The 25,981-nt window shown below is 41.1% G+C and overlaps 1 protein-coding gene across 5 annotated transcripts in view; it reads right to left on the reverse strand.

Annotated features, from left to right (window-relative positions):
* The window catches only part of ZNF462 (zinc finger protein 462), a 217,461-nt gene that overhangs the window by 114,850 nt on the left and 76,630 nt on the right, over positions 1-25,981 (reverse strand). For all 5 annotated transcript variants that reach the window (XM_069239957.1, XM_069239970.1, XM_069239948.1 and 2 more), the window contains exons 2-3: positions 9,267-9,521; positions 2,970-8,341 (exon numbers count right to left, since the gene is read on the reverse strand). In XM_069239957.1, coding sequence (XP_069096058.1) covers positions 2,970-8,341; positions 9,267-9,489 — 5,595 coding nt within the window. In that variant the 5' untranslated portion in view covers positions 9,490-9,521. The remainder of the gene's footprint in view (positions 1-2,969; positions 8,342-9,266; positions 9,522-25,981) is intronic.

Below are 25,981 nucleotides of genomic sequence, written 5' to 3' on the forward strand. Positions count from 1 at the left end.
TCTGTAAAGGAAGTAATAGTGATTGAAGTACTTCATTAAACCCTTTTGATGATGCTAAAGCAACAGCCAGAAAAACAGTCCAGACTGTCAAAGATCCCAATTCTCTACTGCATCCAGTGTGGAAATTATTGTATCGCAAATCAGAAATGAGAGTTATTTGAATATTCAAAGTATGCACATTTTTGCTTCAGCTTTGTGGGAAATTTGATTCACTCTTCGATACGGCATCCCCCACAGAGGGAGAAGTCAGAGAGAGGAGGAAAGTCAATGCTAAGCTGAAATTATTGCTAAATACTACATGAAAGAATGTGCATTGTGCTTGCAAAAGGATCGTGCCATAGAGTTTTACTGATGGTCTTAACTCTGGAAAGGTGTAGAGACGGTCTTAAATTTGGAGCACTTGTCATTTTTTCCCCAATGGGCAGACAAGGAATAATGGAGGGGTTAAACACTTTCTTGCTCAATACATTCAATCTATAGTGGAAATCTTTACAAACCCAGGATGTCCTTGGTACCGTGATGTAAAATATAGGTAATCTATTACCGAGGTCGTATTATCAATAGTGCCCCAAGGGTGCAGTAGGACTGTACCTCCACTTTATAGCGCCTCTAAGGAATTTTAGTATTACAGAAGGGGTCACAGAAGACTGTGTGGCCACCTTCTGTAATACAGATCATGCCGGCGCCTGAGCTCAAGGGGTGGTGGCACCGAGTAATTGGTCCATCTTTGCCTCTGCGTCCACACTGTATTACAGGCGTGAGTGAAGAGGCAGAGAGACAGACAGGAGGCACAAAGACTGCACGATGTGGATCCAGTGCACAATCTATGTGCTACTCCTGAATGAAGAGAACCCTATGGACTGTAGACCACACGGGACAGGTGGATTGTTTCCCCATCCCCTTTCAAAAGCAGGACAGGTTGATGCCTGCAAAGTAAAAAGCGGAACAGTAGCTTCAAACAGCTGGTGTGCCCTTTATTAATGCACTAACAGCAGGGCGGCTGCGCAGGGTGCAATGCATTCACTGTGCTAGGTGCACAGACCCCCATCTGCACCTTGTACAACCAAATAAACGTGAGACGTGGCTCAGAGAATGGCAGTGTTTCCGATCTGTGATATGGGTCCTGATGGCTATGCTTCAGCTTCTCAACACTGGGATAGGATGAGGGTAAAACTTCAAGGAACATATTCGCCGGCTCATGTGAAAGGCATAGATGACCCTATTCATGGAAAAAAGCTAGATTTTACCATAATATTACTACGGATTGTGTAAAAAAACACGTTTAGGATACTCAACATATTTAAAGAATAGCAGTTACAAAGATTATTCACAAGGCCTTATCAATGTTAAGATCCTCTTAGATGGAAAGTAAAAATGTAATTGCAGTGGCCAAAAAATTGAAGAATGTGATGCAAAGTAATTTGTCCACCCTTTTCAAGTAAAACAAAAACCTCTGCTAGGATTCTGAGGAGCTCTGAAGTGCTTAAAGGGGTTGTCTAAGATCTGAAAGTTGTATGCAATGAAGACTGCCATTAGAATGGTGGTACAATGTGTTTTTTCTGCCTTACATTTTTCATTTCCCCCATCGCTGCATATTCGGATTGTGCCCTTACTGCCTATGAAGTTCCCAGATCCTGGTTTCATTCCCTTTTCTGGGTAGCGACTCATGGGCTCACCCCAACAGTTACTGCCCCACTAATCAAACCACACTGAGAACATATGTGACCAGAGGCCACAGTTTCTCTGTGGCGCCCACTGGGAATTCACCACTTAAGGGACTCCTAATTTAAAAGCTGAAAGACTATTGAGCCTCAATGCAATCACTTACTCCTTCCTCTATGCACTGGTATTTTGAAGGCTGAAAGACTACTGAGCCTCGATACAATCGCTTTCTCCTTCCTCCATGCACTGGTCTGTCGCCACACTGTTTGAGGTGCCATCAGCACCCTCTGGTTTCTCTCGCTCAGCCCCCTCCTCTATTACCCAAGTGCTTTTGCTTTCCCAGTTTGCTTGCCTATGTGACCACAGACAACTGCTGCACATATGTCCTTTCTGTCCGTGTTCAGGGCCTCTCTCTTCCTTCTGCAGTTGGGAGGAGAGGAGGTAGGATAAGCCAACAACGGTGGTAGCTGTGTGCTCGCTGACATACTTTCCATCGGCACCTGCTGGTGCACCAAGAATTCCTCCAGTCACACTGGGCACTAGAAACTGAATAATATGAATAAGTAATGGATCTGGTAATACAAGCAAAATACCTTGTGCTTATACACTGGTTAGCTTCACGTGACATTCCAGAAGTGACTGACTGGTAGGTGGTGTTAACTTCTGAAACGAAGGTTAGGTTTCCTATGGTCCAGAAAGTGTAGTCAGAAGACAAGCTAAGAGAAAACAAATTACGACCATCTCTGCATTACAAAAGTGAGGCTGCTATTGAGCATCTCAGAGACCACCTTAAAAAATTAAGAAATGCGCCAGAATGGAAGGAAGATATAACGCGGTGCAACAGTCAAGGTTTGAGTCGGTAGGGAGAGAAAAAGAACATTGAGGAATAGCTACATAAGATCCCAAAGCTTATCCAGGAATTGTCTGGTCAAACTAGCTTCTAGCCCATCAAATATGGTATCGGGGAGCACAATGGATCAAAGAGTCAGAAAGAAAGATGTTTATTCTGTTTCTTAAGATTAAATATAATAATGAACAATAAAAGCAAAGTTTGGGTGTTCCATTTTATTGGTGATTAGTCTGGAATCAAATATACGGTCAGTACTACACTGGAAGACTGCTCCTCTGGTTGGAGAAAGTAACAAGAAACTACCAACACTTTGTATACCTGGATTCTTTCGGACTTACCTGCTGAACACCTGGGCTGTTAACACATTTCATTTTAACTTGCATTTTCACATTGCACTGCTCTCAGTGATAAACTTAGTGTTAGTGACAGTTCAGGCTCAAAAACGAGGCCCACTTACCTTCCCCATTTTGAAGTCAGCAAAAGCACCATCTGTGTATTTTTGCTTGATCAGAAGTTGTTTCCGCCTCTCCTGTCGTTTTGCTCGTTTTTGGAACTCTTCGTTGTGACCGTTCAAGTGCAGAGTCAGGTCTTCTAGGCTGCTGAGTTTGCTGTCGCAGTGCTTGCACTGGAATGCGCTGTTGTGGGAGCGCGTGCTGTTGTCCAGTATGATGAAGTCCTTTTTCAGATCTTTGCTGTGGTGGTCAGTGTAGTGCATGCAGAGGAGCTCGGCTGTGCTGAAGGACAGCTTGAAGCACTTCACACACCGGAAGGGGAGAAGTTCGGTCTCCTTGGGCTCGGGTTCGGGTTCCTCCACCGTTTCAACGTCCACGTCGTTGCTTTCGTCGGGAAGGCTCGGGGTTTCGTTTTCACTCGCGTAGACCGCCGTGAAGTACCCCTCCAACTTGCTGGCGTGCTGCTTCTTGGGGAAGACCCCGGGATGGCGCTTCATGTAATGGGACACAATACCCTTCTTACTGTAAGACTGGAATGAGCACAGGGAGCATTTCTTCCTTTCTACTGCACTCTTCAGCTCTTCGCTTAGTTCCGGGGAGTCGTCCTTCGGAGGGGATGGAATGATCACCTTGTGCGGCTTGTCGCTCACGGTTCTCGAAGCTGCTAGGCAGTGGGTATAGTAAGCATCGATGTCGTGCCGCTTCTGATAGTGTGCCGCGAGGCCTTTTCGGATAGGGTTGGTGTATGTGCATAACGCGCAAGAGAAAAGGTTGTTCTCCCCCGCCGGCTGCGCTCGCACATTGTTGTGTTTGATACGGTAGTGTCTAGCAATCCCCTTCCTAGTGGAGCAGAAGTACTTGCACAGCTGGCATTTGAACACAGTGTGGGAGGTCAGAGGTGAAGTGGAATAGGGGGGGTCGTGTATGTCAATCTCTATGTCCTCCTCTTCTGCCTCAGGTTCCGGACTAGCCTCTTCGTTGACCGGTTCCAGCTCCACCGGTGCAATTTTGGGGGACGACTTTGAGTACAAGTCAAACTCTGGCTGATTATGATATTTTTCATAATGAATTTTGAGTTTTTCTAGAGTGCCGTGAGTGTAGGGGCATATTTTGCACCTGTATGCGCCAAAACCCTGTTTAAAAACCCGATTTGTGTCGTCCCCGTCATTTTGCGATGTGTCATGTGGTTGTTCCACATCATGTACAAAATCCTCAGCAGTGACCTTGATAGCCGGATGGCGTTTTTGGTAGTGTGTGAGAACGCCATGGATGCGAGTGTTAATGTATGGGCAGTGACGACACTTATACACAGATGTTGGGTTTATATCTATGTCTTGTGCAAAATCTGCAGCCTTCACTTTCATGCCTGGGTGCTTTTTGCCATAGTGGGTTAGAAGGCCATGCAGGTTATTGTATTCGGAGTGGCATACAGTGCATTGGTAGGGGGAGGAGGACAATGCAGGATTCATAGAGGACAAATGGAGTGATGTTTCTCGAGGAGCGTTTAAATCCTCTAATGGATCTTCTGCTGGTGCGTGTTTCTGTGCAGAAGCATCCTGAGCTTGTATAGCTTCCTCTGTCTGAACACTGGCTTTAGAGGCAGAATCCTTATTGTCTTTGATGATATCAAGTAACACGGATTCATCACCATTTACAGCCCAGGGATGAAAAGACTGGTAGTGATTTGTAATATCCCAAATTGTAGAGGCTTCAAAAGTACATTCTTTGCATTTATACGTTTTTGACTCTGCTGGGGCTGCCTGGGATGGAGGGGATTGGTCTGGACCCGCCCAGAGCTTAGTAGCCATATATGTGTAGTCCACATAATGCTCAGGATGCCTTCTTTGGTAATGTATAAGCAAACCATTAGGCTCTGGATGTGAATAAATACACCACTCACAGTGATATCCAGCCTCTACTAATCCATCCAAAAATGCCCAACGCATAATGGTGGTAACCGTGGCCTTCAAATTAGGGTGATCTTTCTTCATGTGCTTTTTAAGCGCATAGAAATACGGTGAAGAATAGGCACACTGCCTGCACTTTAGACTCCTAAGTCTAAGTTTTTCTCGCCCAGTACTAGAAGCAGCTGGTTGAGTGTTGCTAGCATTTTTCTTCTGTCCCTGGTCACAGAGATTTCTCATTTCACCTGCATGCGCTCTCACCAAATCTGCATTCATCGAGTAATCGTGGTGCTTCTTTTGATAGTGGATGAGTACTCCTTTGACTGTCTGGTTTCCATAATCACAATGCTGACAAAAGTACATCAAATTTTCCTGAGACACTGGAGGCTTCGGCTTTGGCTTAGGCCCTGGTTTCTTTGGTGGAGGCTTAGGTGGGGCCCCTTCACCCCGCATCATGGCTGCTGTGGGAGGTGCCTGCTTGATGTATTTTGCAGTCACCTTGATTTCCGGATGTCTTTTCTGATAATGGACAAGCACACCCACAACTGAACGATTGCTGTATGAACAATGTTTGCAATAGAAGAGCTCATAGCTATAGTCAGGTTGTGAAGAGGGTATTGCTGCAGGTTTGGGGGAGGGAGCCGGGCTAGACTCCAAAGCCATTTGTGAAATCGCAGCAGCCTTCTCTGCAGACACCATCCGCATAGTTTTCTGGATACGGAAATAGGAAGCCTTTTCTTCTGGGTGTTTTTTCTGATAATGCACCAACACTGAATGCATGTTCGGGCTTGCAAATGAGCATACATCACAGTCATAAACTACAACTGTATTAAGTGGGGATTCCTTTTGGGGCTCAATGTTGGGCTCTGGGTCTTTAGAAGAGGTTTTACTAAATGACGGAGGTGTGTCATTTGCACCTTGGGCAACAGGTGTAGATGTGGCCATATTTTTAGGAGCAGAATTCAGGATTTCTCTTAGTGTCTGAGATTCAGAATTTAGATCCTCTTGCTGCTCTGAAACATAGCTGGAAAATATCATTGCATTGTTTATTTTAACTGTAGGGTGCATTCTTTGGTAATGGGGCATCAGACTCCTAACATTCGGACTAGTGTATGAACAAAAACGGCATCTATATATCAAGTCTGACTGATCAAAGTTAAGCACATTCATAGCTTCAGGGTGATGCTCAACATAGTGCTGATGCAGATCATCAAAACTGGTATAGTCAATATAACATTCTAAACAGCGATAGACGGCACTGTGATCGTTGGGATCCAATATGTACCTAAAACTAAATTTAATGTATGGATGCATTCGCTGGTAATGAGTGCTCACGCTCCTAGCTGACTTGTTGCTAAAATCACAGTGTTTGCAATAATAGAGATGACCAGACTCCTCACTATACTCTGCATTTTCGCTGTTATGTTCAAGTCCGCCATAGAGTCCAGACTGGTTGCCTGACAAACTGTCTCCATGTTTATTCTTAAGATCCCGGTAAAAGTATTCGTCCTCCTCCTCCACTTCTTCCTCTTCATCCTCAGATATTGTCAGCTCGATTTCAGCCCCATTGGTAGAAGTGTAGTCCTGTTGGTTATTTCTGAAATTGGCCTCTTTGCTAGATTCATTGTGACCTCTGGCCCACATTGGCTGAAGTGCATATGACTCTGGGGTGTTCAAAGGCTGTTCTGCCGGCTCTTCCTCTCTTTCCAATTCTACTTCTATCTCCACCTCATTCTCTTCCTCCTCTTCTTCATCATCCTCTACATTAATAATTGAATCTTCGTGCTGCTTGTTTTGGCTAATCTTACTTTGAAGGTTACTTGCTATTTCATCAATTCTAGTTCTCTTCTTCACTGGTGATAAATCCAGAGGGAAGTCACCTGACAACTTTCTAGACGTTTTAGCAACAAAATTATTTTTAGAGGATAACCCTAGAATTGAAGTCTGGCTTTTCTTTACAGTGTTGAACGGTGCATTCATTTCTGCTTCACTGTCTTGTGACACACTTGCTTGGTCATTTATTTTTGTCAAGTTGTCGCAAAATGAATGCTTATGTTGCTGGTGAACTCGTAGACCTTTCAAAGTGGTGGTAGAATAGCTACACATAGAACATTTGTAGGGATTATCTGTAAGAGAGTCGTATACTAGTCCAGACTTTTTGCCATTTACATTTCCAACTTCATAGCTTGCCGAGCTATCACTCAAAGAAGGAGGCATGCTATCCGTATGGGAACTGAGGGCATCCCAGTCTACCGTTCCACCTGTGTGGCACTGTTTATGGGCTCCAAGCTTTATTGGGCTTTTGCAGGTGAAGGGGCATTCTTCACATTTGTACACTGGGGCCTTACCAGACAGGTGGATGTTCTCAATATGACGAGAGATGCTACGCCTATGCATGGTGAGGAATGGGCAAAAGGGACACTGAAACCTGTTCATGTACCTTCGGAAAGGAATTCCTTTGGTTTCCAGGAGTTTGTTGTTTTCAGATCCTAAGAGAGGCTCATCAGGCAACCCTGACATATCATGATCCATGGAACTGAAACCATTTTCACCATCCATCTCATTAAGCTCATCATCTGAACTGGAATCATTCAACATGCTGCTTGGATCCATGTCACAACTAGGGTCCATCATGTCTGTCATCCCATATGCGTGTTGCTCTTCCATAGTCATCATGCCATCGTTGTAATGGGGCTTGGTTTTCATTGATGTGTATGGAGAAAACTTAGAAGTACTGACTCTGGGAGCTGTATTCCCCATAGAGCTTCTGAAATGTGCAGTCTGAGCATTGGACATCTCGTGTCCAACAGCATTTTGGGGCATATAGTTAGCATTTGAGTTTGGGCTCTCAACACCCTTTGATGCCAGGTCATGCACATTGGTGCCTTCCTGCTGCCTTAGACTTGACAGTATCTTAACCATGCCACGATGCTTCTTCATCATATGGTCACACCAACGTTCCCTTCTTGGAGTTTGATAGCTACACCATTCACAACAGAAGTTGCCCCTTGATTTTGTTAAAGGTTTCACCATGGATTCTAAGATACTCCGTTCCACTACTTCAGCTGGCAGCTCCTTAACAGCTTCTTGCACAGACATGGACACAGTCTCAGAAACAGCAGCAGATACTGTAGATTCTTTCAGGCTGCTTTTGTGGTACATTTTTTGGTGCTTGATGATTCTAGCACGTCTTGGTGATTTGTAGGTGCAAAACTGGCATGAAAATACCTTCCCAAACCCTTCATGCATCATAATGTTATAATTTGGGGAATTAACAGAAACTGCTCCGGTAGCATGACTGTGAACCTTTCTTGTGTGTTCTATAAGTAGGGTTTTGGATCTGAAGTATCGAACACAATATTTGCACTGGAAGAATTTGTTTGTTGGTTTTGTATGAGCAGAAGCAGTTTGCCCATAGTATCCAGAGCTGTGCGCATAGTAGGTATCGTTTCCAATCTGAGCTGTATTGTGTCCTACAAGATAAAAAAAAAAATATATATTGTAACAGTGCCAAACATACATATTTCTCACAATTTTAGAAGAAAAGAACATTCATAAGAATACGCATCTTTTCGTTTCAATGATATTTCAAAGTCTGGAAAACATATGTGGATTATCTGACACAGAGGCAGCAAATTTGTGCCTAATCCTCAACCCATCGAGAACTATAGTAGACTAAGTTGGTAAACAATCTAACGTTTTGGTGGAGGTTTGCTTCTGTGATCATAACATTAAGATTTTGGCTAAATGGAATTATACAGACCTAAAATAAACTTAAAGCAAGGAGTAGAATGAATATCCTATTTAGTTTATGGAGCTGACCACATCACACACACAAGACAACATGTTGGCGGGCAGCAATTTAGCGATGCTTGCTCATGCCACATTGTTTTTCCCTGGTATTAGTCGGAGGAAGTGGGGAAAGGCTCATTATATGGGTGGCCATCCCTCTTGACTTCCCAATCAAGAGCTTTATATCAGAGAGGGCATCCCCTTGCAATGAATAATAGAAGTACAGACAGTGGGGACAGGTAGAAGGGGAAAAGCGTGGGAGGGAACGGAAAGGTAGCAGAGGGACCGGATGGAAAAAGGGAGTGTGATCCTTTTAGAGTTGTAAAGCAAACAAGATCAGTCACACAGTCAAGAACAAGTGGAAGAGGAACTTCTGTGAAGATCGGGAGGCAGTGCATTCCAGAGAGCGTGACTCCGTAACTTTGACTACTTACCTCAAACAAGTCCAATCCCACAAAACCTGCTCAAGTAAAAGAATCAAACATTTTCTTGGGAAAATAAAGAATCCGGCACACAATATAAAACTAATGACTGTGTTACTGATCCGGTCACCCACAAACCTATGCAACAAAGAGGACAGTTTGTATGCAGTATATGTAGATTTACCAGCTGTTTCCTCAGCGGCAACAAACTCGTTCTTAACATGCGAATAGGCCTCTTCCATCCGGTTGTCAGTGTTGAGATCACCACCAGGTCCAGAGAGGTTGACATTCTCTTCAACAACATCAGTGGGCTGCAGAAAGATAGTGTGAACATCCTGAATATGGACTTTCAGTTCCTCATGGGAATGAGCTCGAAAATCACAACCATCGCACTGCAGGACCTCCATGATTGCCAATGATGTTTTCACATTAGAAGGGTCTGAAATACGTAAAAGAGAAAATGCTCTTATTATAGACCTTACTCCAAAATTAGCATTTACGTTCACCAGTTTCCAGACCGCCAAGGGTAAGACATGAACAGCTTCACTCAGTGCAATGTTTTTCCTTGTAGCCTACACGTATAGCGCTGCACTTGCAATGAGAAAGGCACACCTACAATTTCCAGATTAAAAAGAATAAAGCAGAAGTTGGTGAATTACTCACATCTGGCATGGGACACATCGAGAGCTCGTATAAACACTTACAAAGGAAAGGTAACAAGATATTCAACAAACAGATAGCGCCTACACATCGAACACAGGCACTGTGATACTAAGTGGGCAATAAATGAGACTACCCCTTTACGAGCGGGTCAGTTAAATTCGATCGTTTGCAAACCCACGTGTACGCACGGATTGAAATTACAAGGTAAAACGTATTTAACGCATCCAATAATTATCGGATGCTTTAAGTATCTCAAACTTTGTTAAATTTCGGCAGGTCAAACCTACCGAAGTTTAACAGGGGAAATGTGTACGGTACTCACCGTACCATGCGGATTTTGGTGTGTTAAACACCGAAATCGGCCTGTTATTCCCCCACAAGCGTGTAATAGGAGCTATTTACCGCTCGATAAATAGCGTACCCTGTGGTATCGTTATTTGTCAGGTGCCCTACATAGCACCTAGAGTCGTAATCAGGGCCCTGTAGTCCTCTTCACCCAATGAGCTGCAAGAGCACTTTTACGTTATAATGTTATATCTTTCTTTTGCTCGGACACATTGCTCCATTCTGGCTTGTTTCTGTGAAATCCTTGTATGGCTGTCTGCAGCACAGTGAAAAGAAAACATAGAAATATAGGAAAGTCAACCACCTTGCCTTAAACGGATTACATACTGGAGGAATTCAGTATAGTCATGGACACGTGTACCTGAAGACTCATCTTTAAAACTGTTTTTGGGTAGAGGAATACAGCCAAATTGTGAACATCACGAAAACTCCTCAAAGTGAATTCCTACAAGTTGGTACCTTGTGACAGCGTGAAAAGGTAAACTCCTGCAAGCTAAGACAAATGCTGCTTGGATCTTCCCCCGATGCATACAAACACTTTTAGGGCAGTGAGTTGTCTGAACACCAGTGTAACAAATTACCTCAATCTGTAACAGTAAGAGTACTGATCTTCTCCTCATCAGTAAGACTTCACATTTGTGAAAAAATACTCACTTAATGTACATGAAAATTATACAAAAGGCAATTTAATTTTCAACTCTTTAGTAACGAAAGCAGATTGTAAAACACATGTACTTCTAATTAGCACAAGCCCCAAGAGGTTTGCATAGTTTACACTGAAGAGTGCTACTACAGCCTCCACGTTGAGTTCCAGGAATTTTCAGTCATTGGTATCACACGTAAGTGCTGCACCAGGTAGTCACAATAACCAACATAGTTGGTTAAAAGACATTTACAATTAGAAAATCTAGACAGGCTAGCAATATTTGCTACACTACAATGGAACAATTTGTGGGGTATTCGTAAGAACTAAGATGCTTTGTCCTCTATCTTGATCAGCCTGAAATCAAGATCCCTCAAGTATTTTTAAGTGAGCACTAGGTATTGCTATCTGTTCTTGACCAGATTACTGCAGTGGCCTAATCCCCCACCCCACCCACTTCTTCACCGCAGTCTATTAAACCTGAAAGCAATTTTTCCATGGTGCAGACAGCTCATTCACTGAGATGCAGAAAAAAAATTATACCAGACACTTCTGACTACCCATCCCCCAAGCATAGTCCTTTCATTTTCTGAGCCAGGCGAGCCGCAGCTCTGCAGAATGTGTTTAGCACACTGCCAGGAGACAGGAGCTCCTGCGTCATTGAAGCTTTAAGACTCAGCAAGCTTCCCTTGTCCTGTGATTTTTGAGCAGTAGCCATTTTAGCTCAGCAAGCCCAATCAAAGAGAAGCTTTGAGCTTTCTGCTTGCACACAACATGGAGATCCTGCTCTCATACATTTGATTTAGCAGGATATATGCCATTGGTAGGACACACTAAATCAGGAGACCGCATTTAATTAATAAAAAGATGTACCTTTGCTACCACTCATTTTGGGGTTAGCTGCATCTTTGCTTCATGTTGCTACACATACTTGAATACTTATATTCAACAATGTGATGTCCCCTCCAAATCAATGTCCCCTCTTTTATTGCTTAAAATTGAATGTTTCCCTTCTCCCCTTTTGAAAACTGTACTAGGTGATCGTTAATTAGCAAACATACAACACCAAACATTTAGGAGATACAGATCTAATCCATTCTCTTCGTTGGACAGGTGAGGACAAAGAGTGCCGTGCTGAGGATAGTCAGCAACATGAAGAGAAGCAGAGTATTACATATCCCAACTCGGTGCCATAGATAGAAGTATTAGTCTGCCCTCTGCTCACATTTCTTTTGCGGAACAAATTAAATTTAGTGACATTTCTAGGCTAGACTACATCATCAGGAAAATGAAACAAAGCTGTCAACTTGCTCCATGGAACAAGGGTGAGTTTTCAGCCAGCTTTGTTTTTTTAAAATCTTACAACACTGCACAGTGTCATTGGTTGATTCATGATTCCCACTGTAAGAATGGGCCAACATGAGTCAGCATGCTTAGTGTAGCTGGCTGCAAAACTGGACAGGCTGTAGGGCAACCTCATGGCACAGGGACAAAGAAGATAGATCCCGCAGTCATTGTATGATAGTTACAACACACCACTTCAAAAAATGAGAAAAAGCGACAACACTGCAATCTATAGGCTTATCTCACACAGGTACATGGCACAGACAATAATACAAATCCTAAATGATTGTGCCCATTTTGCCCACACAATAAATGGTCTACCAATATAGACAGGAGTGAGTGGCCTACATGTTAAATTCACTTGGATATAGGGCGTGTTGACTGCTACAATCAGCCTTACCGAATCCTTCAATGTGGGCAATACTCTCAGTATGGGTTGTTCACTGGCATCTCTTGTCTTACAGCTTTCGTTTATAGACCTCCTAAAGACCTCACTGATAGTAATCTTTTGAGAGCTGTCCTAACAGAGGATGTTTTTACCTAACATGCATACATTACACTATTTCTGAACATAATACTCTTAGGGCATTTAAGACAACTAGACGCAGTTATTAACACAACCAAGACAAACAGTATCTCCTATGAAGAATAAAAAAATACACCTGGAGTTACCTGGTCAAAAGAAAAGGGCAAACATTCTAAGAATTCTCTTCTCAAGAAGCTTGGAAAGAACAGCAACACGGGAAAATATCTTGAGAAGCACAAAATCAACTTACTGCCCTTCTAATCCCATCCTAAATTTGTGTTTTAACATTTGATCCTCAGAATCGCATTAAACTGGTCACTCTTGTGAATTCTTTTTTACTTTTCTTGGGTGAAACTCTTGAATTGTTTTGTTACTAAAAAACTAAAGACTACTCTCTACCATTCTCCTGTTTAGGTCTATCTCAATTCGACTATACTAACTCAAGATTCAGGAGACTCTCATAAAATAAGAGATAAAATGTAATCTTACATAATAATCTTTTTGTGAGCACATTCAGGTTCGTATCCTGGAAAGGCAACAAAAACAGATTGTTGAACATTTAAAGTGGCTTTTATGAGTCACTTAACTCGAGCAATGCAGTCATTCTATGTGTAATAAATCTCTCCTCTTCCTTGGACACTATTAACCATGGTGATTAACTAGATCACATTTTGCAGGGTGAGACATATGTGATTGTCTGCTGTTCCTCATCTCCATGAAATCTATGTTCAGATCCAAGATAATATCCAAATTGGTTAGGGTCTGATTTTGAGTCTGGTGGTTATACTCAGGTTTCTGGAGTAGCTGCTACGTCAAGGCGGCAATCCAGAAGTGGATTTTCCTGCACTTTATAGTACATTCTTCCGCACTTTACTGGTGCCACCCAAATAAAATTCAGGTCATTTGTCTTAACAGTGCTAGAGCAGAACAATTGCGTTAATATATACAACCCCTAGTCTCCACATAAAAAATAGGTGGTGGACAGCTGCTTCTCAATACCTTAGGGGGAAATGGTCGGGGAAAATAGGCAGACTGCAGAACAAACATTTTTGTCCAACCATTTAGAAAAAAAGGCAATAGCATACTACAACAAACAAATGTGGTGCATCACAACAATCTCCATAAAGAAGCAAATACCAAATATCTAGCAAACTCACCTTTGGGAAAAGCTACTAGACCCTGCTTTATTGGAACACATCCATGTACTTTCAATTCCCACACACATTTATTTATAGGCATATTACATCTAACTGTATTTGAGAATTCAACGAAGAGCATAGTAGGTACAATGCTAGCAATGCTGGCATAGCGGTGAGCCGATAAGTATACCAAGTATCACAAGAAAAGTTAAATCCTTCTATGAAGCATCACACTTTGCCTTATTTGGCTTACCAAAGACATAATGAACACTTGTGACTAATCGAAAAAACTTAAAGTGTAGAAACCTATTAGATGCATGTGAGTTCTAGATTTCTGATGAAAAAGCAATGGTTCAAAAATACAAAGCCTCAGACCATTATGGCACATATTTTTTCCTTTGTATTATTTGAAAACATCGCTTGACTTGGCAAAAATGTGCTTTGCAACTTGATAAGAAAATTCTAATGTTTGTTAAAACTAAGAAATATCCCTATCACAAATGTGTTGATAAACTAAAATGATGAATTTTGTAACAAAATAAAATATTTCGAATTGTGGAACTATTGTAGTCCCTGATTTTATAGCAAACGTGTGCTATTTACTGTATGTCAAAATTATAACCGTGGTATAGATTTGGAAATACACTATATACACAAGACGAAAAGGTTGCTCTGCCCATAGAACAAAATCAACATTGAAGGACATCATTTTTCATACCGTTTTTGGTAAAGTTAAGAAATGTTTTTTTGAGAAAGTAGTTGTTTTTAGATATTGATCATTCTAGAGATTTAAATATATTTTGCACCACCCTTAGTCTTACACCTTCAGATCATATTCAAATCTTTCTTGGAAATGCAATATCCATGATATTATTTAAACTGGGAAAAAATAAATAACTCTTACTAACAATTATTTATCAATATTCTTTTTTGATGCAGACTGCAAGTATTTTAGCCAATAGACTTATAGGTAAAATTAAAAATACTGTCTATCCAAACCAAGTGTGCTGCTTAAAAAAATATGGTGCAAGGAAGGTGTGTCACAATATCAAAATATGAAATATGAGCTCTATAAACTTGCTATAGACTGTGGAAAAATATCTGGAAACATAATACCTAGATCTATAATACTCTGACATAACAAAGCTTTGCACTGGTTTCAACAATAGGGTTTACTACCATCAAATAACCATAATGTCTAAAATTGATCAAACTATTTAAATTTATTTGTGAAATAAATCAATATACAATATTCTTATGGGAGAATAAGCTACAGAGAATTGGTTCAACAATAAGTAAAGCCTGTCAGAAGGTCAATTTCCAGAAATGATCGAAATATCAAAAGGGATGCATATGTGAGTTTCCAATATTGATAAAGATAGTCCCCGTCCAACTGTTAAAAATGAAGGAAAAAATAAACCAACCTATTCTCATCAATTCTATGTAGAATATAATCCTCTGCATATAAAATTAGTGGCCCTTTAACAACTGAGCAATCCTGCCTGCAGAAACACATAGTAAACAAATAATAATTGATGGTTGTGATGTGCTATTCAAAATGGTAACCTATCGCCAGATAATTCCTATACTAGGGATGATACAGTTGGGTACAGTCAAAGGTAGTTGTTTTAATGAAGGAGATGAATAAAGAGACAGATGGTTTAACCACCACTTGAAAGAGTCATGAAATTATGTGAAGGTGTCTAAATTAATGTTTTATTGAAATGATAAGGGGTGCTACTGAGCAGATTATAATTGTAACAAGTTGGGTGCTAAGTCACTTGTGTCAATGTTGATGAGTCTGTTCCGTATGGGAGTACATGGTGGCTGGTCTCCCAGACTCATGCCCCAAAGTCTATCACCAACTTAATCTTGTCTTCTCTCGTGTGGTAGGTGCAATACATTTTGCCCCAGTCATTATCGTGTAAATCACTTGTTATCATTAAAACAATACTAACATGTCAAACACTAAGTACTGCTAGCAATAAAATAGGCATATTCCTGAGGGATCCTATAATCATCTAATATCACTTCTACACAATAGGGCTTTCTAACTGCACCCAAGGGATAAATCAAGCTTTTAAATTTTATGCATTTTAACTTAAAAATTATAATTATTTTTTTTTTATTGGGTCATTAGTTGGACTAAAAGTTATATACTTTAGATACCTAAGTAACAACGTATCTATGTCAACACTGATACGCGCTTATTTATCTCTATTATCTAATAGAACAAAAAACACTTTTCAATACATTTTGGATAGGCTGACATCATTTACACAGATAAGAAAACTAAGAGCTTAATTCTTAGCTTTACAGTCAAAGCTTTATATTTAAAATGTAAAATATACATGGTTGAATACACAGATTCCTAATCAGAAACAAACTTAGAGTTATACTTGATAGAAAGAGGGATAAATAAGGTGGCAGTACAGTTTAATTCTAGTTCTTTATCTGTGTTACTTTTCTCAATAACTTGAATTCACTTCTGGTATTTCAAATAAGTGACCAGCAGTATCACAGCGTTATCCTGCTGGTGGGCAAAACTCTATAACTAGGTGTGATGAGTTTAAAATATTAAGGGGTGGTTCAGGCCAATTAAATTCAAGGTCTTTAATCAAAATTGGGAACAAGTAAGTGAATGTTTGGGAGGATTGCATTGTGGCGTCACCTAAATCCAAAAGTCTCCCCTCCTACCAGAAATTGCTTTAGCTTAATAGTCTGCAGATGAGGGCTGTGCCAGCTTCAAGCGAGGGCCTATACCAAGCAGAGGACCTTTACCAACTGGTATATCCTGAAGCAGAAGGGCTATAGTACTGTTAGACGTTTCCACCCATTGATGACATAGGCTTCCAAAATAAACAGAGGAATAGAAAAACAAATATTGGAATGATGCCAAGTTCTAATGTGAGGATAATCATGGAAAGGGTTGAAGAGCTGATAGGTTTCGCAGTTCAAACACAGAAGAAACAGGTAATTATCCGGAAAGCTAAGAAGGAAAACCTAATTGTTCAATGGATGTGAAGAATTAAAGAAATGGCCATAACTGAGGAATAAAAGTAAAAATGCATACAAATGTATTTATAACACCCAGGCCCACAGTTACTACCTGTTGAAATCATATTGCAACAAATTTGACGAATCACTGTGGATCACATGCACACTATGCCCGGTCTAGCTTGCTGCCATGGGTGCATCATATGCCTTGTTTATCTCGAGGGCAATATCATGCTAAAGGTTCACCTATCAGTTCTCTGGAATTAAGCACAAAGAAGGCTTTATCAAGCTGGTAAGGACAGTACAAAATAAACAACTGCACACAGTATTTCTGTTCATAAACAGTAGTAATCACTATCACAGGATGATTTTCTTTTGAGTATTTGCCTAATTGTTGGAAATAAACAGTTGGAAATAAACTTCAGAAATCCAGAAGGGCTCTCAAACTATCTTGCTCCCAAGTTACACAGTGTAACATATCAGACAAAAAGGGGGAATCGCATCTTTGAGTCAAACCTCTTTGCCCAGTTCTCCCGAAAGTTGCTTTCCAGGGAACGCTCGTACAAAACATTACCGTGGCCCACACTGATTCAATGCTTTCATCCTGTTGTTGCCACACAATTGAAGAAAAGTAACCTAATCACTACAACTACATATGGAGTATCTCATAATTTCATTCAGAAAATGCCCTTTCCAAACCTTCAGAAATACCCTCACCAAACAAACCTGTATATATTTATCCTACATCGCTGTTACCATTAGTTGACTTTTTGCTTGTAGTCTTTATCAAATGAACTGTTTATTTCACGTTGGATAATGTGTGTTCCTCGATCAGTATTTTCTAGAGTTACCTTTAAAACCTTTGGGCGTTTTTCAAACTACCTCCTCTTGCTGAGAACCTGACACTTTGGACCTTGAAAATATTCATTGACAGCTAGTACAATTAGGCAGCTGCAAGCCCTGTTACAGCGTTCGCTCCCTTCATCTCTCTCTCCCTCCACATAAGGGCAGCAACTGCTCAAGAAAATTCCGTAAGAAATTACCTCAAAACGTGTCAGAACATGAACGCCACTTTTCACCCTGTGAGTATATCTTTCACTGGTTTAAAATGCCTTACTGCCTTATCCACAGTGAAAGAAGGTGATAAATACTTGCTCTTCCCTTAGGTCAGGAGGTAAAGGAAATAGTCGACGGAAATGGTTAAGAGCGAGCAGTGGTTCTGCAACAGAATGTCTAGTAATGTTCAGTCAGCTCTATTAAAAGGAAGAGCTGCATAAAGATCTCCAGAGAAGGAATGCTCCCAGAGATAGCCTGTCAAAAACAGGTATTGTGTCATGGAAGAACCTGGAAGACTAGCATGTGCTTTGAAAAATATAAATGAACGACGTCCTGTTTTCTCCTTAAAGTAAGGTAATCTTTCCTGTGGATTCAGGTCAAGCTAACAGCAAAGATCTTTCAAGCATTTCTGTGTGAGGATCAGTGGTTGCTCACTGCTATGGATCAGATTACACCAGTGCCTGAAACACCACTCCACCTCTTCCTTCAGCACAGTCCACTGGATCTGAAAGCACATTTTTCCATGGTGCAGACAGCTCCTGCATTTAGAGCGCTGACTCGCAGGGAAAAAAAAAAAGCAGACCAGCCACTTCTCACTACCCATCCCCCAAGCTTAGTCCTTTCTCCCAGTCCGGCGAGCCACGGCTCTGCAGAATGTGTTTATCACAGAAGAGGCAGGAGCTCGTGCGTCACTGAAGCTTCAAGCCTCCAAAACCCTCCCTAGACATCTGAGCTTTGAAGAGCAGCCATTTTAGCTCAGCCAGTCCATGCACTGAGAAGCTCAGAGCTTCCAGCTTGCATACAACATGGAGGCCTCATCCATCTGATGTAGCAGGGAAGAATCCACTGGTACAAAACAGGAAATGTATCTTAAAAAAGGTGATTTACTTTTTTCAACACAGAATTAGCTGATTCGTTCAATTGCCAGTTATGCCATCTATAAATAATTAAGGCTGCGAAGTAACCTTCATCTCACCTTAACATTCAATGCTTTCTGTGCTCCCTTTCTAACACAGAATGTTCTTCATTTACTGCATCATTAATAACCCTATGGTAATCTGGGTATGAAAATGTTGCTGAAAAAGTCAGTGACAAGAACAACAAAGGTAAGCTGCAAGCCATAACACAGTTCCACAGAGTGAAGCAACACAGCAAACCTGAGCAGACATAAAAATCCCACAGTTGCATAATGGCAGTCAAATCACACAAAAGACTGACAAACTCAGTTAGACTGGTCAAAAGAAAGAGATATCCTTAACAGGATATCAAAGGAGAAGTGCAAGGGTGAAATTCCAGAGAAAGTCATCCCTGTTTGAGGTGCTTGTTAAAAGTGACATGCACAACTGCAGTTTATCTGAGTGCTCCAAACGAACAACCTTTGTAATACCCGAGATAGAGTAGACAACACTGTTTTTTCCACCTCATTTGCTGAGGAGATCTTAACTAGTAACAGTCTATCAGCAGTTTTTGGGGTACAGTAGCTGCAGACTAAGAAAGAGGCCTACAGACCTCCATCACCAATCTAAATTAATTAGAACTACTCTCCCGGCATCTCTGTTTTCTCTATATGACTAAATTTCTTTTTTGCAATCATTACAATGACGGTCATGGAATAACTATCTTTGGAAGAAGTTTGGAGCAAGAATGATTGTGATCACTTTTTTACTTGTTGTTACAAATTGAATGTAATATGGAGGGGGGATTATGGTCTCAGAAAAAAAGGGTAAGCCCATCACCCTCTTCTTTTGTATTTTTCCTTCTATTGTAGTGTGAATAGAATTCCCTTATCTTCCTGCTAGAAAGGTGTTCCTGGAGTTACCTTAATACAGTGAAAAAGAAAATCACTAGGACCTCCAACACATGCTGGGAGAAGTACATGCTTACTCTGCCCAGCAACAGCTGCAGATACTCAGAAGTGCAAAACCCTGCTTTAGCTATGCAGTATAGAATGTCACACGTATAGTATGGATTATGGGTTGCAGTGGCCAGCTGCAGAACAGCCCCTGAAAGCAAGTATGTACCTCAGCTACCCAGTAAGTTACCTGAGAGCTGCACCATCATCAAACCAGTGGTGACCCACTTGAATTAATTCCTGGATGTTGAAGCGTTAGGTTACCCCTTTCCCTTAGTGCTAGTTACAAAGCCTCCAAGAGTGCTGTAATGTTCTGCTGCTAAACCGATGCTGTTAGGCCCTCACATATGCTACAGACTGCTCTAGGAGTCAAAAGAAGCTGACCACCTATAGGGCCTCGCCATTCATCATCAGAATTCAGAAGAGGACTGCCCAGGGCATCAGTTCTTCAAGTATACAAGTATCATGTAGCAGTGATTCTAACAGGCTCCTTTGCATCACCAAACAGTTTATTTACTTTGTAGCACCCAACCCCTCCCAAACTTCCCATCCTTTGTTCTCACTCATCTCCACCTGACATTGCATGTTTACTATTGAGCCACCAGCATCTTGGACACGACAAAGGGGAAGTGTTCTGAACCACTCTTGGGAGGTGGGCCGGGGGTCTCCTGGACATGCCTTCATCTATAGCGAACAGCATTAAATATATTTAACTGCTTCTGTGCCCATTTGTCTTTGTGGGCTCTCACTGAATCTCTTCAAGGGTCTTAGCCAAGCCTTACACTATCTCAAACCCTAGACTGGAAAGGGTTGATCTGGTGCCACTGCCATCTTGGAAGTCAACTGTTATCCACCTTTTAAGTTCTTAGGGAACACTAATCCAAATCTGGGAGACTGAATAAGTCTCTCTCATCAAAATATTGTTGTAAAATCAAGGGTGAACTCCAGGAACCAACATAAACATGTTTTAAAAAATGATTATCAATGTTTTATTATTGTTGTTTTTTGATGAAGTCCACAAATCAATTAATGATCATGAAGAGTGTTGCAAAGGCAATTCGCGTTGGTCGGCATATTGGGAATCTGATATTTTCTCATAGCACAATACATGTTAGTATTTTTCAATGAAGCAGGATTGTAATCTTTACCTACTAGGAATTGTTTACAATAATCCTAATGATCACAAACATGAGTGCTAGTTACCAATTTTGTCAGGAAGACTGGTAGACATGAATGAAGAATAACATTCGTATATTTTTTCCTATAATTCAATTGCGATCCATATTGTTTTGTAAGCAACAGTTATGAACATTACAGTGACTGCATCATTAACATGAATGCTTACAGTAAGTTTTAACACAGGTGTTCAGTTGTTGATAATTTGTGATTTGTATGATTTTACAGTTTGTTTTAAATATTTACCACACATAATTTAAAGGTTTTCTGCTAGGACATAGACCAGCTTTCCTTCTATGGGAGAAAGAGAGGCCTTCATGGCCCATCAGATGGCACGCAGCTCCAGAAGAGTGATATAGTGCCTCTGCTACACTGGAGACCAAAGGTCCCGGATTCCACCTTGTCCACTTGACCTCCCCAGCCCAGAGATGATGCATCTGTCACTACTGGGAGCTCTGGGTGAGGCAGGGAGAATGTCTTGCTGCAGATCTGGTTATCATCTACCAGTCACCACTGAAGGTCCTTGGCTGCCTCGTCCAAGAAACAGATGGTTTCTGAAATGCATCTCTAGAGCAGAGCCCACTACAGACAAAGGTTCCACTGCAGAACTTGCATGCGCCAACGGGCATGGGAACCAGCACAATATGCTTGGAGACCAAGAAGTCTCAGAACCAGTGAGGCAGAACACAGGTCTCAGGTTAAAAGACCAGTATCATACCCTGAAAGTCCCGGATTTGCTGAAAGGGCATAAAAACCTTGATAATCACTATGGCTAGGATGACCCAAGGAATGGAATCCTCTGTGTTGACACCAGACGGGACTTTTAGCCTGTTAATGGAGAACCCCGGGGTGGACAGCAGAGACTGCTGTCTGCCGGTGGTCTGCAACTTACTAATACAATATTACTTTCAGCTGTCAATTGTCAAGGTATGGCAATATGCGAACCGTCTACCTGCGAAGATGGAGCACAACCACCATCACTTTCTTAAATACCCAAGAGACCAAGGTGATATCAAAGGGCAGGGTGGCAAACTGAAAATGTGCCAATCCCACTGCAAACCGAAGAAAGCGTCTGTGGGACTGCAGGACAGGCACATAAAAGTATATGTCCTGCAAGTCCAAGGACACCATCAAGTCCTCTTGCTCAGGACAGAGAGAACCTGCACTTTTGAAGGAAAGAACGCAAGAACCCAAGATGTAGACTTGGTAGGAATCTACATACACCCAGACATCACTTTAATAAACGGGGTGGTGAATTGTCTTCATTATCATAATCATGTGGAATGCTTTGAAGGGCCTGGACAGTGTCTGAATCTGATCCAAATAAAGCTTTGAAGACATCATCTAGGATCAGTCCAAAGATTGTTCCTGATCCAAAACTGGTGTTAGAGTCAAATTGTTAATCTGCATCACAGGAGAGGCTGGATTCCAATGGTCCCTTCAGTGAAGGTGTGTAGATATTGGCCAGCGCTGGATAGGTAGGGGTCACCAGGGTGCATGAGGCCCAAAGGTACCGAAAAGGGTGTCAGAATTATATGAAAGAGTTGCAGCATGGTGTCTTTAAATGACTCCTCATGCTGCAGGGTCGATGTTGGCCTGGAAAACTATAAGAACATCGACATCAGTTTAAGAATGGGCTCTGAGACAGAGAAATGTGTCAGAGAGGGTTCCTTCGAGTGCAGACTGTGTGACTTATTCCCAGAGTGGGAGTGACAGGGAGGAGATGATTTCCACTTGTTCTTATATTTATAATAAGATCTGTCTATCAATTTTGCCTTGCACATACCCAAGGATGGTAATCTGGAGTGGGATAGGGACCAGGACCAGCAGCAGAAACACGCCCAGGGGATTTGGAGCAGGAGCAAGCCCAAGACACGGAGAACAATTTGCCTCGCTTCTTGTAAGCTTTACCTCATAATCATTGACGTCCTTTGTTTGCATCAGGGACACACTACTATGAGTCATAGCGGACCCTAGACACCACAAACAAAAACAGTGGCTATCTATGGCTTGCATCGGTTTCCTCTAGTTACTGCACTGTTTGAGGTGTATTGTCTTCAGGGAAGAAATTTCCCTAGCAGATTGCCATCAAAAAAGAGAATATGGGGACTAGTAAAACATCAAGAAAAAAATGTAGAAACAGAGCTCTGGACCCACAAGCAGGATTGGGAAAGGGCACACAGGGCCATGTATGGGTCAGTTCTGGGGGCACTGCGATGGTGCTTCAGAATCAGATGGAGCTATCTGTTGGCGCACAGAAGCAATTGCTAAAAAACCTCCAAACTAAATCTGGAAACTAGAGTAAATTCAAAAGGTGAGGAACGTGCAGTTAGAATTATCCATTGGAAAGCTGCAGCAGCTTCAACAGTGCCAGAAGCATCGAAGCATAGCTCAGAAGAAATTATCTCCCATGCACCAAAAGAGGAAAGGAGGGGAAACCATAAACATCCCAGATGTATAAAATGTAGTGAAGCATTGTAACATCAAAGTCTTCATAACACACTGGCAAACTGAACAGACCAGGGCAAAGGCAGAAGAATAAAAAGATAAGTGTCCGAAATTGCCGGATTTGATAAGAGGCAACAAAGAATCAGACTGTGTTATAGAAAAGAAAGGCATGAGACAGAAGAAAGGAGGTGAGATGCAACTCCACTGATACTCTTCCACTGTATTTTGCCCATCCTTCACGTCTGAATACTTCAGCTGGCCCTCCAGCCAACAAGACCAAGGAACTCGGGCTGAACTACATAAAGTCTGCAGTCCAATGGATCTAAGGAAATCCTTCCTTATCACTTATATTCTACAGGCTTAACCTAAACAAGTTTTCTCCAATGTTAGCAACCTTAAATGTTCAATGCTGTCAAAGTCGCCCCAAATCCATCAGGATTAATTAGCACTGTTCAGGCCAGAGTCTTAGAAATCTGGATCCTCACTTTGTATAACAAAATAAACTGCTCAAATCAGGGAGTTCCTACTACTATCTTCAAAATCTTCTGTTGTTAATCTGATTTTTTTGTTTTTGTTTTTACCAAGTCTAAACGATTTGACACGCTGAAATCAAAGAGCATCAAAGTCACTGCAAAATGCAAAGATAAAACCAATTTATAAAATAATGCTGTTGGCCATGGGTGACCTATCAGAGAATGGGAGGGTCACACACTACTGCAAGAAGAAATATTTGGCCAGTGCTACATCCTAAATGTGGCCTCGAGTTGAAACGAACATCTAAAAAAAAAAAAATGATATGCAACTCAGAGCCTGACTGAATTGAGGACTGTAACATGTTCTTAATTATACTGTGTAAATTCAAAGAAAATGAGAATAACTGAAACCTATTTTTAGGCAGTCAAGTAATCTACCTCCTATTATTTATACAGTTGGGTCAGAAATAACGGGAAAAAAGCAAATTTAATTCTGTTCAAAATTATGTTTAAAGAAAAGTAAAAAACAAAATACAAGAAAAAACACCTGTGAATCCTGTTTAGGCAATGTAGGCCACGATTTACAAATACAAGTGTAACGTACGACTCTCATAAGGTACAACTAAGTCTTTTTTTTCCAGTGACACCAGTTCAGGATAATCACTAACATTCCCCCAAATAGGTATAACTGGAATCCATTAAAGAAATCACCTAAGGCTATTTTCATGTGCATCATGTCTTAATCCATAAATAAGGGTAAAATATGACAGCTTCTTTGGAAATGCACACAATTTAAAATATTCTAATACCTCTTGTCATATTTAAAATATTTTCCTAACATTCAATTTCAGCCTCTACCCCTCCTGTGAAAATTGGAGTGAATGGAGCTCCTTCCCACAAAACGGTAACAGATGCACCTGGATCTTCTTTTAACGAGTGTGGGAATTGCGCTTAAGATGTTTGTTAATATCAAAATGTTACAACTCAGTGGGTGTGGACCACATTTGCATGGGATTTCCCCAACAAATCCCATCTTAAGAGGAAAGCTGAGGACACCTAGTTTACCCTGATTTAGGTATGTTATGCACTCCTAATTCACTGACTTACATTAATTTGTGAATATGATGTAACTTATGCAAGGGTAAATTAGACCTATTTACAGATGTCAAACAATCCTAAGTCAGAAAATGTTCTTTGTAAATCAGGTCCATGTTTTTAATATTAAAGCAGCGACCAAAGAGACAAAAGTAGACAATGGTAAAGAGTGCAAGGGTAGAGAAAGTGTGAAGATGAGGAATGAAGGTACAGAAGGAAGAGACTGTAAAATAAAAATGAAAAAAGTAGGAGAAGGAGGGGAGAAAAAAATATTTGTATACACTGGTGAAAGACAGTAGATAGGAAATCAACGTGTACCCCTACCAGCAATAAAAGATGGATGTACGGTAGACCGAGGGAGAGGCTAAGGGAGAGAGAATTAGCTTGGGAGGTAACAAAGCAGCGGAAAGAAAGGATGTAGTTCTGGGGTCCCTGAAAGAGCAACTTGAAAAAAAGCAAAAACGCTAAAGGTCACCCAATGACAGGGCTTGGGAAGTGAAGGGAAAAGTAGCTAAAAATAGCTTGTAGATAAACAAAACAAAGAGAATTCCTTTTTAAGACTAAGGCATTTACAACTTAAAAATCATGCATCAAAGACAACTCCATGAATTGGTTTCCACCAAATAGTGAGTGCCATTTATCTTAAACATTTCAGTTAGCCAGTTTAGGTGAAATGATTTCCCAGAATTATTGTTCTATGAATTTTGCTTTGTATGTAATCACATACAACAGTTCTTAATATGCAGTTGGCCTTAAGGGGAACTCCTTATTACTGCTGCAACAATGGCACAAAGCGATCACTTCATCTCAGAGGAAACTATATCCATATTATATGCTGAACCAGCAAAATTATTATTTTGTGCAATGTCCATGAAAGTTCCATTACTGGTTAGCCATAGTTCCATTATGTCTTTATCTCACTGGCACAGTAGTCAACAGCAACTTTAATGAGTATTTATAGCATGTTTTATAAAATATCAGTCCTTCCCTGAGTCTTAACTAAAAAGCAAACAGACACTGAATTCCTGCTGGTGTCCTGTAAATTTGAAAAGCTTCCCCAAGACCCCCGACAATTAAAGAGCTCTTAAAATTAATGATCTCTTAAAATATTTAGGGCAGCACCCACTGCAAAATAAATGGTG

The sequence above is a fragment of the Pleurodeles waltl genome, chromosome 1_2 (assembly GCF_031143425.1).
Source record: "Pleurodeles waltl isolate 20211129_DDA chromosome 1_2, aPleWal1.hap1.20221129, whole genome shotgun sequence".
In the NCBI taxonomy this organism is placed as follows: Eukaryota; Metazoa; Chordata; class Amphibia; order Caudata; family Salamandridae; genus Pleurodeles; species Pleurodeles waltl.